At 58.3% G+C, this 13526-nt stretch overlaps 3 protein-coding genes across 3 annotated transcripts in view; all 3 read left to right on the forward strand.

Annotated features, from left to right (window-relative positions):
• Positions 1-4981: 4981 nt before the first annotated feature.
• LOC104393264 (CMRF35-like molecule 2) lies at positions 4982-7182 on the forward strand. The gene is made up of 5 exons (XM_010002744.1): positions 4982-5021; positions 5291-5620; positions 6284-6362; positions 6654-6987; positions 7114-7182. Exons 1-5 carry the CDS (start codon positions 4982-4984, stop codon positions 7180-7182), a joined length of 852 nt encoding a protein of 283 aa, XP_010001046.1.
• A 1683-nt stretch (positions 7183-8865) lies between these two features.
• On the forward strand, positions 8866-11315 carry LOC104393265 (CMRF35-like molecule 7). The gene is made up of 5 exons (XM_010002745.1): positions 8866-8899; positions 9320-9652; positions 10099-10174; positions 10393-10477; positions 11211-11315. Exons 1-5 carry the CDS (start codon positions 8866-8868, stop codon positions 11313-11315), a joined length of 633 nt encoding a protein of 210 aa, XP_010001047.1.
• A 1366-nt stretch (positions 11316-12681) lies between these two features.
• Positions 12682-13526, forward strand: part of LOC104393266 (CMRF35-like molecule 8) — a 2146-nt gene continuing 1301 nt past the window's right edge. Inside the window, exons 1-2 of the mRNA XM_010002746.1 lie at positions 12682-12774; positions 13182-13347. Coding sequence (XP_010001048.1) covers positions 12682-12774; positions 13182-13347 — 259 coding nt within the window. The remainder of the gene's footprint in view (positions 12775-13181; positions 13348-13526) is intronic.

Genomic DNA, 13526 nt, shown 5'->3' on the forward strand with positions numbered 1-13526 from the left:
GCCCCGGGCTCCTCGGCCGCTCCCGCACCCCCGGGAAACGCTGCCCTTCCTCCCCGTGCTGCGGGAAGGCGGCCGCGGGGCACAGCCCTGCCCGGGGGGGTTTCTGAGAGGCTGAGCCGAGAGCAGGAACACGGTTGCCCGAGCCCTGCTCCACACCAGCTGGTTGGCAGCGGGGTCAGGGAGCCCCACAGCCGCACTGGGGGTGCTCGGGCTGAGCCCCCTCCAGCCGTCAGCCCAGGCAGCTGTGGGGTGACCGTGGGTGGTGGCAAAGCACAGACCTGGGTCACCAGAGTGTCCCTCGGGAGGGGGTGGGGGGGTCAGAGGGTTGTGCCCACCAGGCCATCTCAGCTCCTGTACAAAACTGGTGCTAACCTGAGCCCAGGTACCCTGGCTGCTCCTCTTTGGCAACCCCCTGTGTTTAGAGACCACTTAGGACCCTGCCAGGGCTGAAAAACAAACTGTCCTGAGAAACAGGAAGAATCTGTGCCTAACCCTGGAGGTGGCAGTTGATACCTCATTGAGAGCCTCTATTTACAGCTCCCTTCAGAGCAGCCTAGTGTTGTTGATTAGGCTGGAAAGAAATGAATCTTCACTGAGAAGTCTATTTAAGAGGGACTCGATTCAGTCTCCAGTTCCCTCCTTCCAGACCAGCAGATGGCCCCAAGCCAGAGGAACAGACCCTGCTTCCCAGAGCCATCTGCACCTGTCCAATCACTGCTTGACTGCCTGGGCCTGGCATTGCTAATTATATCTGCCCATTATTTCCTCTGATGGCAGGGAGATGGTTCTGCCAGGTCAGATGGTTGGTCTTGCCAACAACAGACAGAAAAGATTAAAAACAACCTAGAGGGAAGAGGAGTTTTTGGGCCTGCCTGAGGCCAAGGAGCTAAACCTAGGCCCAACACAGACCATCCTTCAGCCAGACCACCTATTGGTCTCAAGCACTGGAAGATGATCAGCAGCACAAAAATAAGCAATATCATGAGCCAAAGTGTCTGGATTAGATAATTTTCAAGTGGCTCAGCCACTTGTGGTTCAACACAGTTGCACACCTGCCAGGCAGATGAGAGCAGCAAACCTCAAGGGGACTTCACCAAGACCAGAACAACTCTCTGTCCTCTTACATACACCAAGAAGTTGTCCAAAAGCCCAGCAGTGTCAGCACAGTCCTTTCCATGGGTGTCCCAGTGCTGTAATGGCCCCCAGAGGATGGATGCTCACCTCATGCTAATGTGTCTCCAGTGAGGACTCAGCCTTCTCCTGCCCCAGTGCCCACACAGAGTGGGGTTGATGCCCTGCCCTGAGCTGCCTGCTGAGTCACACACACCCCAGAGATGCCACAGGCACCATGTGGCTCTGCTCTGGGCACCCAGGCTGTGCTGGTGCTCAGACAAACCTCCCCCGGGGTTAGGATGGATTTAGCCTCTAGTGACAAGGACAGAAAGCCCCCAAAGTAACACTGGGTGTGAGGCTACAGCCCTGCTTATCTCTGCAGGGGGATTCCCAGCACATCCCTGCTGCAGGAGAGACCCCGGGGCTCAGAGAGCATCCTTGGACCCAACTCAGCTCCAGCAACATTTGTGTCCCTCACCTGAGCCACACGGGAGAGCAGCAAGGAGCTGCTGCTGGGTGTGGGCTGGGCCTTAGCAACCCCAGTTCCCCTTTCCTACCGCAGCTACTGGTGTGGCACCAGAGACACTGCAGGCCCTGCAGGTTTCACAGCGCTCAGGAGGAAGCCGGTTTTCCTCTCCATCATGATACCACCCCAGCCTAATGAGACAACACAGATCGCTGGCCAAACCAGGCACCAGCCCAGCCTGGCGCCACTCCAGGGGCTTTATGGCTCTGGGAGAATCTGCCCCCCCAGAGATAAGTGGTATCAGCAGCTTTATCAGAGCCCAGCAGCCTGACACCCGCATCACCCTCCTCCCCTCACACACCATGGATGTCTGAATGCCTTTCCCACCACCCGAAGCAAACCACTTGCTCTCCCAGACCCCAGCGGAGCTTCCTGGGAGCCCACCAGCAGTTTATAGCCCCGAGCCAGCGCTGAGCAGCTGAAATCAGTGCAATCAAGCGGAAATGAGCTGCAAACGGCAGGAGTGACTTCAAATGAACCTGCAATTTAGCCCCATTGTTTGATTTGATTTGCTAGTAGATCCTATCTCTGATAGGTTAATGACTTGTCTGTTGGCCCTGGGAAGCACAGCTGGAAGGGAGGATTTACAGCCAGTTCTGAAGTTTCTACTTCACTGTCCCCTTTGCCCAGTCCTGCTCACTCTCAGACCAACCCCATTAACTTGCTGCAAAATCTCCCTGATCTGCCCTTACAACAGTTTTTTGGGGACCCCTGCCGAGCTCATTCCTTCCCCCTGAGTTAGGGAGGAGCCAGATTTTCATCCTCTGAAATGGCTGAATTTTGCTTTCTGAGTTTCACCATAAAAAACTAACCCCTACCTTAACCTTTTCTGGCTGAGGAGCCCAGCCTGGAGCAAATCCTCCACCACGTCTGCAAGGATTTCTCTCTCTTTCTGGCTCTGCTAAGTCATAGAGACCTGGGAATGATCTGGGTTTATCTTGGTTATCTGAGATGGCAGCGGAAGGGAGAGATCAGACAGAGCCTGTTCCAGCAGCCAGCACTGCAGGAGCTGCTTTAGCAATTGTTATCACCAGCCTTATCTCCTAAAGACGCACCTAAAGGTCGCACCAAAGTCGACAAATCTGCCCATGAAAGCACAGTCTGAAATTCCCACCTTATCTTCCCAAGGTCCCTAGAGCAGAACCTGGGGTTGGAAATACCACTGAAGCCCAGAGGAGAGGACTGAATGGCTCAGCTGTGGTGGTGGGCAGTATGGTGGGATGGGAGCTGGGGAAGGTTTGTGGGTGTGGGGCCATGAAGGGGAGGTTCAGGGGGGTTGGGGAGAGGTCTCTGCATGGGTCTGTCCCCATTTCTTGCAGAGGACTAGGCAGGGTGGCTCCACACCACATTCTGCAGGTTTCTGCCTGAATTGTTCCACTCCCTTTCTAGTTTAATGACTTTCAACCTGGCACTTTAATTGGGATAAATGTGTGGCTCGTGTGCCAGAACCTCTTGTGTCAGTGCTCTGAGGGTCCTCACTCCTGTCTGCTCCCAACTTGCTGTTCCCCTTCAGGATCTGAGGTGGTTTGGGGTCAAGGCACTGAGCTGGACCTCATCCCCTTTACAAAACCCTCATAGACACCCCACACTCAGGACCCCCCACTGCAACCAGGGCTCCTTGGCTCAACAACTGGGAGAAATATCAAAGTAAAACCCCAGGTGGGAATTGTGATGTTGGTACTGGGTGGCTGTAACTCAAGCAGTGTCCTCAGGGAAAGGAAGGAGACCTCCAGAGAGCATGGGGACAAGGGAGGGTACTGGTGACCCTGGCTGCAGGGGGTCACATCCTGCTCCCCCCAGCCCCTTCTCCTGTTTACATGTCAGTATTTCAGCCATCGACCCCAGACAGGGGAGTTACAGAAGGAAAAAACCCTGTTTGGGAAGGTCTCATTGTCTCTCCAAATATAACCACCCTGCTGCAAAATGGAAACCCACACAGCACTTGTAGAAAGGGCAAGAAAAACCACAGGGGTGGAAAGGAAATGAAGCAGGGAGGTGCTGTACAAAAGGCCAGTGGACAGCCCTAGGATGGCAGCCTGGGCCGTGGGTGGCCAAGCTGGAGCTGAACAAAGGGAAAGGGCTCCACCCCTGCCTTGCCACAGGCCAGGGGAGCTCCTCTGGGCACTGCTGGCTTCCCAGGGCATCACAAGCCTCAGCATCTGCAAGAAGCTCTGATGCTGAATGGGGAGTGGGAGCAGCGTGGGAGCCACTGCCTGGGCCAGCTCCACCAATGCAGCCCTGCTCCCGTTTTTTCCTTGAGGTCCAGTATGGTCATGCCTGAGATAAAAAAGCCAGAGGAGGAGGAAATCCCACATCACCCCAACCACTCTCTCCCAGCAAGGCCCAGGGCAGACCTGACCTCCAGCCACCCAGTCCCAGCCCTCAGTGACATGAGGGCAGCTCTGGGTGATGTCCAGATCACTCCCACTCCCCTCTCTCCATATGCTCCATGTCTCCCCCCACAAACCAGCAAACCCCAGCAGATCCCAAGCCTAGAGCCAGGCATGCACATTCCCAAGAGCTGGCAGGGCCCAGCATCTCCCTCTCAGTCAAGACACAGTCCCAGGTCTGAGCTGTATCCACCCCAGCATCACTCCTTAGGGAGCACCAGGACGTGCAGCCTCCAGCAGTGTGGGAAGGCAAGGTGGGCTCTGCAAAGATCAAGCAAAGTTTGAAGCTCCTGTGCTGGTTTTGCCCCGTTTTGGCATTGGAAGCTTTGCTGAGTTCACCTGCTCCAGCACCTCTCTACAGCATCCATTTGGTGTGAAGACCCCTCCCTCCCAACACCCTACCCCCTCCCAGTGGGATGTGCAGGGTCCCATGTCCCATTCCTGCAGCTGCCCACCCTCCCCGGAGTGTTTCAGATGCACCAAACTGCAAAAAAAGGACCTCAAGCAGCTTGTCACCCACAGCACAAAACCTCCAGCCCCAAGACAAAGCCTGGCCAGATAAAAATAACCCATCAGCAGAGCAGCCACCTCCTGCATGAGCAAAACAGCAACGTGAGAAGCAGCGAGTGGACATCAGCTCAGTGACCCCCCCCCCCCACCCCTCCCAGTGGGATGTGCAGGGTCCCATGTCCCATTCCTGCAGCTGCCCACCCTCCCCGGTGTGTTTCAGATGCACCAAACTGCAAAAAAAGGACCTCAAGCAGCTTGTCACCCACAGCACAAAACCTCCAGCCCCAAGACAAAGCCTGGCCAGATAAAAATAACCCATCAGCAGAGCAGCCACCTCCTGCATGAGCAAAACAGCAACGTGAGAAGCAGCGAGTGGACATCAGCTCAGTGACCCCCCCCCCCACTGCCCGGTGCAGGAAGGAGGTTGGAGCAAAGCAGGACCATGGGCATGTTACCAGGCTGGGGCTGGCTCCTTGTCCCAGGTAAGGACAGGCTCTGGACATGCTGGAGATGCTCCCACTGGCAGCAAGGGGCCTGGGGCTGCTGAGACCCCCCTCAAGGCATGGGCCCCACGTGAGGCACTGCTGGAGCCAAAGCCTCTCATCACCATGGCCTCACGGCTGGGGATAAAAGCCAGAAGATGGGGTGTTCCCCAAAGCTCTTCTCTCCAAAGGGAGCTGAGGAGGGGCTCAGGGAAAGGCTGACTTTGCAGCCTTGTTTCTCCCCAGTGTGACTGTGGGTTTCTTTGCAGTTTGTCAGGCTCTGACTGTCCCCAGGGAGGTGAGTGGCCGGGCTGGGGAGAGGCTCTCCCTCCGCTGCTGGTACTCCCGGGGCTACGAGAGCTACAACAAGTACTGGTGCCAGGGGGACACCCGGGGCTCCTGCCACAAGGTGGTGGAGACAGCAGGGCAAGAAGCACCCCAGCAGCATGGCCGGGTCTCCATCCATGACAACCACGTCTTCTGTGTGGTCCTGGTCACCGTGGAGGACCTGTCTGAGGAGGATGCTGGGAGTTACTGGTGTGGAATCGAGAGGACGGGCTTGGACCTGATGGAGCCAGTGACAGTGAGGGTGGTTCCAGGTAAGCCCTGGTGTCCAGCTGGCTGGAGGTTTTGCTGTCTGAGAGAGGCCACGAGCTCATGGGCCAGCAGGGACATAGGAGGAGGCAGCAATGTGGAAAAGAGCCCCTGGGACCCAGTATAAACCAGTGGCATAGGCTGGGAAGAGTGACAGGTTGCATTCTTTAGGGGATGCACTCAGATGGAGGCAGAGCTTGATGGAGCCCATCACAAGGTCCATCCCTGGGCTGGTTTTTGGGCTCCTGGCACCCACCACTGTGCTGGTAGGACAGCAGAGCCACCGGCTACACTGAGCCCCAGCCCTGAGGCCAAGGATCAACCACCCAGCCCAGCTCCTGGCAGTGCCGTGGTGTAATTCTGGGCTCCCTAGATGAGGAAAAGGGGTAGGTCCAACCCCCCATCACCTAAACCTCTGCTTCACAGCAGGTAGAGGGATGTTTCACCATAGGAAACACTGCCTGGAGGGTGGGGGGCAGCTGGGTATGGCAGGCAGGCACAGGCAGGTTCAGGCAGGGCTCATCCCTCAGGGAGACTGGCAAGGCAAGGGCACGTGGTGGAGGGGACATGGGCACATATTGATCTACTGACAGAGGAGACATGGAGGACCCATGGTCACTTCCCACCTCCAGTTCCCACCAGGACCATCTTTTATCCATCTGTACCAGTTCTCCCGGGCACCCACACCCCCTGGAACTCCAGCACGGTGTCAGAGCATCCCCCCTCCACCAACACCACAGCCACAGGGTGAGCCCAGGGTCCTGGGCACAGGGTGGGCATGGGGAGGGCAACGGCTGTCACTGTGGTGGGCAGCAGTGGGTGCACGAGGGGGCTTGCAGGGACACTCAGGATCTTCACCTACCAGCCCAGGCACTTAGGGGTGGGGAAGTGCAGCAGCAGGGACCATGTAGGATGCCAGGCTGTTGTCCTGCTTGGTGGCTGGCTGTGGAGGGGCTGTGGGAGGGCATCAGCACTCAGGGCATTGCAGAAGCCTGGGGAGAGGGAAAACCAGCCACACTCTTCTCCCTTCCCCTGCAGCCCCTCGGGACCAGCCCTGAGTGTCCTGGTGCCCAGCACGGTCCTGCTCTCCCTCCTGGCTGCTGCCGGCTCTGCCAGGCTCCTCTGCACCCTGTGCAGGAGGGGAGGTAACGCTGCCCGAGCCGGTCCCGTCCCAGACACAGCCCAGTGCCTGTCCCAGGGCCTGCGGGACAAACCCATCCCAGGCAAGAGGCTGCAGGGAGCTCCCCCCGCGGCTCCTCTTCCTGCCCCGCTGCCCCCTCGCACCAAAGTCCCCGCTGTCCCCCGGGAGGAGGGCAGGGCCACAGAGCCAGAGCTCGGTCCCCTCTGCAGCCACGGGCAGGACCTGGCAGAGGTGAGAACCCCCGGAGAGGACAGTGCAGCAGCGTGGGCTGTGCAGGCAGCGGCCCCGTGCCCTGGGCAGCCCCTGCCTCCCCCAGCTGTGCCCCAGGGCTGGGGTGACATGCTGTCCCCTCACCAGGGTGGCCACAGTGACATGAAGCAGGACACTGAGCAGGAGGGCGATGGTGTCTATGCAAACACCCTGTGACAGGAGGGGGTGATGGGGACGCTTGGCCAGCACTTCCCAGGAGGTTTCCTACTTGTCCTAGTGGATTATCCCTCATGGGCAGAGGGGCCCTGTGGGGCCCCCCCACCCCTGGGGGGTTGTCCTTGTGGTCACCCATGGGGACATCCTCGCTGTGGCAGAGGAGGCAAAGGAGCCTTGCAGGAGGTGGCTGCTGCTGTCCCATCACCGTGGCTTCTAGGTGACGTGACAGCCATGCTGGCACTGTCCCCTGGCCTGCAGAACCCCCAAGCCCCCTGCCCCTGTGCTGCTTGGGTGGATTGAGCAGCACTTCTCAGCTGGCAAAATACCAGATCCCACATTCCCCATTCCCACGCAGGCTGAGGAGTGGGATGTTTTCCTGGCTCAGCGGCAAAAACGTTGCTTAGGGTTCAGATAAACCCAATAAAGAAATTCTTCAGTGAGAAATTGGCCTGGAGTGGAAAGGGGTCAGTGTGCTGTGTCCATAGAGCCACTCTGCTGCTTCTGTCCCCTTTGGGGGTCCCCAGGGGCACCCCAGTACTTGTGGGGCTGCTTTAGGAGGGGCACTGGAAGTCAACTCTCAAAGCAAGGAAAACATGAGCAGCTGAGGAGGCAGCTGGAGCCCTGGCTGGTTGAGAAGAGCTTCAGCCTTTTCAGGAAGGTTTATCAGCAGGGTCTGCAACATCCAGCCACTTCTTGAATTTAAATCTTGCTGCTATTTGCAGCAACTTGGCTCACCACCAGTCAGCTGGTTGGCTGGGAATAAATGGGTTCCTTGATGACCAGATTAAAGCCCAGAACTTCCTCTTGCCATGGTGGGATCACAAGGAGGGCACAGGGGGAAGGAGCAGCCTCAGCCTCTAGCAGAGATGGAGAGTTGTGTTTTCTGCTCTTTCCAGTAGACATGAAGGAAGGGAACTGTTGGCAAGGCAGTTTCCAGGGAAGATGCTTTGCTTTTTGTGTTTGGGTTTCTGAAACTTCTACAAACAGTGTTGTAACTCAAAACCCACGGCTGTGTCAAAAAAAGAGGTTTGGGGGTGGAAATGAGACACTTCCGCTTGAGAAAACAAACAAAAGCAGCCCAGCTCCCACTGGCAGCTGGCCTGGGAGCCAGAGGACAGCAGTGCAGTGGGCATGGCTGGTCCACCATCCCAGTCTTGTCATCACAGTGTGTCATCCCAGTCCTAGTTTGTCATCCCAGTCCATCAGAGCCGAGCATCCTGGCAGTCCCAATTGGTCCATCCCCAGGAGCTGACCTGCACTTGCTCTGCCCTAGTCCCTGGACCCCACTCTGGCCCAATTCTCCTGTAAGGCCCCCCCAAAGCCCTCTGGGCTCTGTGCGTGGGGAATGGGCTGCGTTCCCCACGGGGATGGGCATCACAGCAGAGGAACCTACCACAAACTGGTGGGTTTCTGGGAGCCAGCAGCTTTTTCAGAGTGAAAGAGGAATCTCTCTGATGAGACACCCCCAGGGTGAGTCACAGTTCCTTGGAAAGGGGGAGGAAGGAACTGACTTTAAAAGAGACATCCAGGGTCTGTGGGTAAGCACTGCCCAAGGAAGAGATGGGAGAAGGAGGTTTGGGAAACTCCTGGGACACTGGACATGCATGAACCTGGATCCATCTCGCCGGATGCTTTGTGAATGACTGTGGGGAGAAGTCTGCGTCAGGAGTGAGCAGCTGGAAGATGAAGATTTTCCTGATTTGGACCTTCTTCTCAGGTGAGACCCAGGAGCACAGGCCAGGTGGTTCCCAATCCTGGGCTCTGGCAGAGCTGCAGAGAGGCTGGGACAAAGCCAGCTCAGGAAGCCCTCTGTGGTCAGGGCAAGATCCCAGCTGGTACTGTCCTTTCCTGGTGGCCAGCAGGCAGCTGCAGGGCTGCTCTCTGGGCTGTCTTTGTACTGCTGTCACACGAGCCCTAGGAATGAGGCTTTTTGCCTGTTTGATAACATATTCATTTGACTGGGGCTCTTTTTTGATGACCGGGGACGTGCCATCTCAGCACTGCTCCCCAGCACAGCAGGTGCAGGGCACGACCTCCCTCAGGACATGGTCCCCCCGAGCATCCCAGGTTCAGAGCCCTCTGGGTTCCCCGAGGTGATGCCATACGTGCTTACAGCACCTCTCCACGTCCCCCACAGGTGGCTGGTCAGTGACAGGCCCTGCACAGGTGAGAGGCAAGCTGGGTGGGTCAGTGGAGGTGTCCTGCAGCTACAAGCCACGCTACGAGCACAACCCCAAGTACTGGTGCCGCCAGGACTCCCTCTGGATGTGCCACCGCGTTGCCCAAACCGACGGCTCAGAGGTGACGGTGACACAGGGCAGGGTGTCCATTAGGGACAAACACGCAGCACACTCGTTCACGGTGGTGCTGAGCAACATGACCCTGGAGGACACTGGCTGGTACTTCTGTGGGGTGGAGAGGAGGCTGTGGTTCGACATGCGGCACAGCACTGAGGTGATGGTCTCTCCAGGTAAGGTCGGGCTGGGAGCAAAGTGGGGGTGTGTGATGGAGTCTGTGACTTGAGTCACTTGGGTCACGGCACTGGGGACAGGGACTCCCCAGCCAGGGGAACACGGGGGCTGTCAGAGCCGGAGCAAATTCCTTGTAGGCACCAAGAGCTGCTGGAGGCTGCCCTGGTGCAAATTTGGGTGGAGGAGGCTGTGTGGAGTTGTGTGCAGAGCTGGGCCTCTCCCCTTTAGGGTCTCTGCTTCTGTGAGTCCACCCTTTGTGGTCCCCAGTCCCTCCCAGTTAAAGGCCTCTTTTCCTTCCTCCTCCTCCCTGGTGCCCAGTGAATTGCCCAAGGACCCCCCATCTCCACAACCAAAGTTTTGGGGCAGGGACCCCCTGCAGAGGGGGCAGGACAGGGTGCAAGGGACGGTGTCTGCACTTTCCTCTGACTCTGTGTTTCCTTCACAGCTGTTTCAATCACATCTGAGGGCAGCAACATGAGCCTGTTACCCACCGACGGCCACTCTGAGAAGGCTCCAGTGCTGTGAGTCAGGGTTTGGGGTCCAGGCAAACCCCAAACGCAACCCCCCCAGCCCAAGACACATCTTCCCCTGTGTGCATCCACCAACCCTGGGTCCTCCTGGTTGCAGCAGCTTCAGGGAACATCCCAGGGTGGCTACCAGACATGCAAGTGCCCCCACCCTCATCCTTGTTGCCCAGACCTTACTCAAGCTCTAGCAACACCTCCTTTCTCCTGCCCAGGTCCCCGCTCGATGTCACCTACCTGCTGCTCCTGCTCGGTGTGAAGGTGGCTGTGGTGCTGGTCCTGGCGTGTGGGGCTGTCTGTGTGAGGACCTGGCACAGCAGCCACAGCCAGGAAAACCTGCAGCTCCTGGAGGTGGCTGACAGCACCGGGACACTGGACTGTCTCTCTGCCCTGGAGACACAGAGTCACCCTTCTGTCCCCTTGCCCCCCATCCTGCCGGGGCTGCGACACCCGTCACAGCCCCCCCGGGCTGGGAGCTGCTCAGCACCAGGTGCATCTTTCCTTGGGAAGCCTCAGCCCCTCCTGGCAGCCCCCATGCTGGAGAAGGGAGGGTTTGGGGCACGGAGAGCCCGTATCTGCTGAGCTGGGGCTGCCCCCTGAAGACAATTTTGCAATAAAGCCCAAGTATCCTGCAGGTGCCTGATTGTCTTTCTGTCCATCCATCCACCTGCTCCCTCCTCCTGCTTTCAGCAGCACCTGGGTGCTGGTGGCTGCTGATGCTGATGTGTGGGGCTGTGTAGGGACATGCTGTGGCGTGGCTGGGGGGCACATGAGATCACAGGGGGCCACACAGGTGCCAGTTCCACTACAGCCCAGCCAAGCCCTGGCACAAGGAGAGGAGCCCTCAGCCCTGCCAGCCCTGCCCAGTGCAAGCAAATGCCTGTCTCCAGCTGAGCAAGAGCTGAGGAACCCTCTGCTTCCACAATTCTCTCTCCCTCTACAGCTACTTTCCACCCTCAGCCTGAGAGCAAAGCTCACATCACACCCAGCCACACTCTGGGCTCCTTTTCTCATTGCTCCCATTGTTTTTCAGGTTCTGTGTCTGCTGAAACCCTGCCAAAAGCCTCCTCCTTACATCTGCTTGTGTCCCACGGGGTGGAATGGCACCAGTAGCATGGCCACCTCCATCCCCCCTTGAGCTGTGCCACATCCAGCATTTCATGGCACAACCAGCTTTCTCCCAGAGAGCTCTGGAAGAGAATTGCTTCTCCTTGGCTCTGTTTAAGGAACCAAAATGCCTGAGGGGCCAGGAGCAGGCATGAAGCAGGAACTTGCAGCCCACTCCAGCCCCATGCAGCAAAACCTCTGCTGCAGATGCAGCACTTTGGGAGTGAGAGGGAGTGAGCTGAGGAGCCTGGCCCTGTGCCCCCACTTTGTTCCTCCTGACACTCCACTGCCTCCGCTGCCTGCTCCTGCCAGGAGCACCCTGGGAGCACAGGGCCTGGGGCTGTGCTGGGGTCTCAACTCCTGTGGGTTGAAGGGCTTTATTTTCCCGGGCCTGGCAGATTCCACCTCCTGGATGGACAAGCAGGAGCCAGGAAGCTCCAAGGAACTCCAGGGGAGTGGGTGAGACCTTCTGTCCCTGGAGTGTCCCATCCAGGACGACCTGTGGCACCATCTGGTGGGGACAATCCTGTCCCAGAGCCACCATGTGTAGGGGGGATAAAGGTGGCAGCTCCGAGGCAGAGCCATGGGGAACCTCAGGACTACCAGGCTGCTCACGACAGGGGAAGGGACCCTGGAGCAGCTGCACAGGGATTCCTGGAAGCCCAGAGCCTGGCCTGGGTGATGCTCAAGGACCCTTCACCCACAGAGAATTGCTGTCAGGGACCAGGGTTCAGGGCTAGGCACAAGTCAGGGACAGGGACAGCTCAGTTTTGTCTCTATCAAGAAACAATCTTAGGACTGCTAAACTGGACCCAACCATTGGCAATAAATTTGTCTTCTCCTCCACCAGGGCCAGAGCTGTGATGGTACCAGCAGCAGGTCCATGTGTGAGGCTTTGGTCTGAGCCGAGGCCAGTGTGGGGCTGTAGGAGAAAGACCCTGTGACACCCAGCATGGGTCTGGTCCCTGCTTGTGTTTGTCCTGACTGTCCCTGCCTGTCCCCAAACTCTCCCTCACCTCTGGGACCTTCATCTGAAGGGCTTGCACAAGCCAAAGCAGGCTTAGCAAGTCACCCATGAGCAGGAGGGTGAACACTGGGTCTGGTACATCCAGGGGACAGGGGATGGGGACAGAGGGGAGGCCAGGAGAGACCCATTCGGGGCACTGGGCATGAAGCTACTGACCTGCAGAGGGGATGTACTGGGAGCAGCTCTGGGTAACATGCTGGGGACAGCCTGGGGCTCCCCTCTGCACTTCCCAAGGCGGGGAGAGGGTGCCATGCAGGATCACTGTGCCACCCTCACTGCCCAGCCTAGGGCCATGTCTGGGGCTGAAGGGGTCCCTGCAGAGGGCTGAGCCACCTCTTAAGAGGCAAATCCCCCACTGGGACAGTGAGACATGGAGATGTGGGACTGCACCCTGCCGTGGGAGATGTGCCAGGGGCAGAAAGGGAAATACCCAGGGCGAAGAAAGTATCAGGGGCAGCAGCAGGTGAGCAGGGCTCAGGGGACAGTGCATGGCAGTGCCCTCAGTGACAGGGGGGCAGGAAGCCAGCTGAGACCAGCGGAAACAAGGAGCCTCATGCTCTTGCCAAACCTCCAGCAGCAATGAATTTAACCTCCCAGGCAGAAGAGGAAGTAAAGCCTGAAAGACTCCACCATGAAAGAGCATGAGGGGCAGGAGGCAGGGCCAGCCCACCCGTGCAGCTCCTGCTGCGGGCCTGGGGGCTGCTGCCCAGCACAGCCGAAGGGAGCCCTGGGGCTCCAGCCTCACACTGGGTGGCCACAGGGAGAGATGTCCATGAGTTGGCAGCACTCCCCCAGATCCTGTGACCCCGTAGGCTGCTGGGTGTGCTAGGAGTCCTGGGGAGTTCCCTCTGGGTGATGTGCACACACCAGATCGGCCAGGAGATGGAGATGAGATTCCGCTGCAAACCAGGAAAACCTTGTACTTGTGCTGCCTACGCTGTCAGCACCTCGGAGCTGCTGCGGAGGCTGAGGTTTCTCAGAATCACTGCCTATGGTGTGGCAGAGACCGATCCTCCGTCCAGAATGGTCAGGCATGGTGAGTGATCACTGTCACCATGGAACACCTGGTTGAGGGGGACACGGGCACCTACTGCTGTGGGGTGCGAATGGCCAAAACCACGCAGGAAGAGTCACGGCACGGAGGTGGCCGTGTCCTCAGGTTAGTCCCTGCAAGTCCCCGGCCGGCACAGCCCCACTGACCTCGTGGAGGGGGGG

This window comes from Chaetura pelagica, unplaced genomic scaffold (genome assembly GCF_000747805.2).
Source record: "Chaetura pelagica isolate M959 unplaced genomic scaffold, ChaPel_1.0 scaffold47, whole genome shotgun sequence".
Classification (NCBI taxonomy): domain Eukaryota; kingdom Metazoa; phylum Chordata; class Aves; order Apodiformes; family Apodidae; genus Chaetura; species Chaetura pelagica.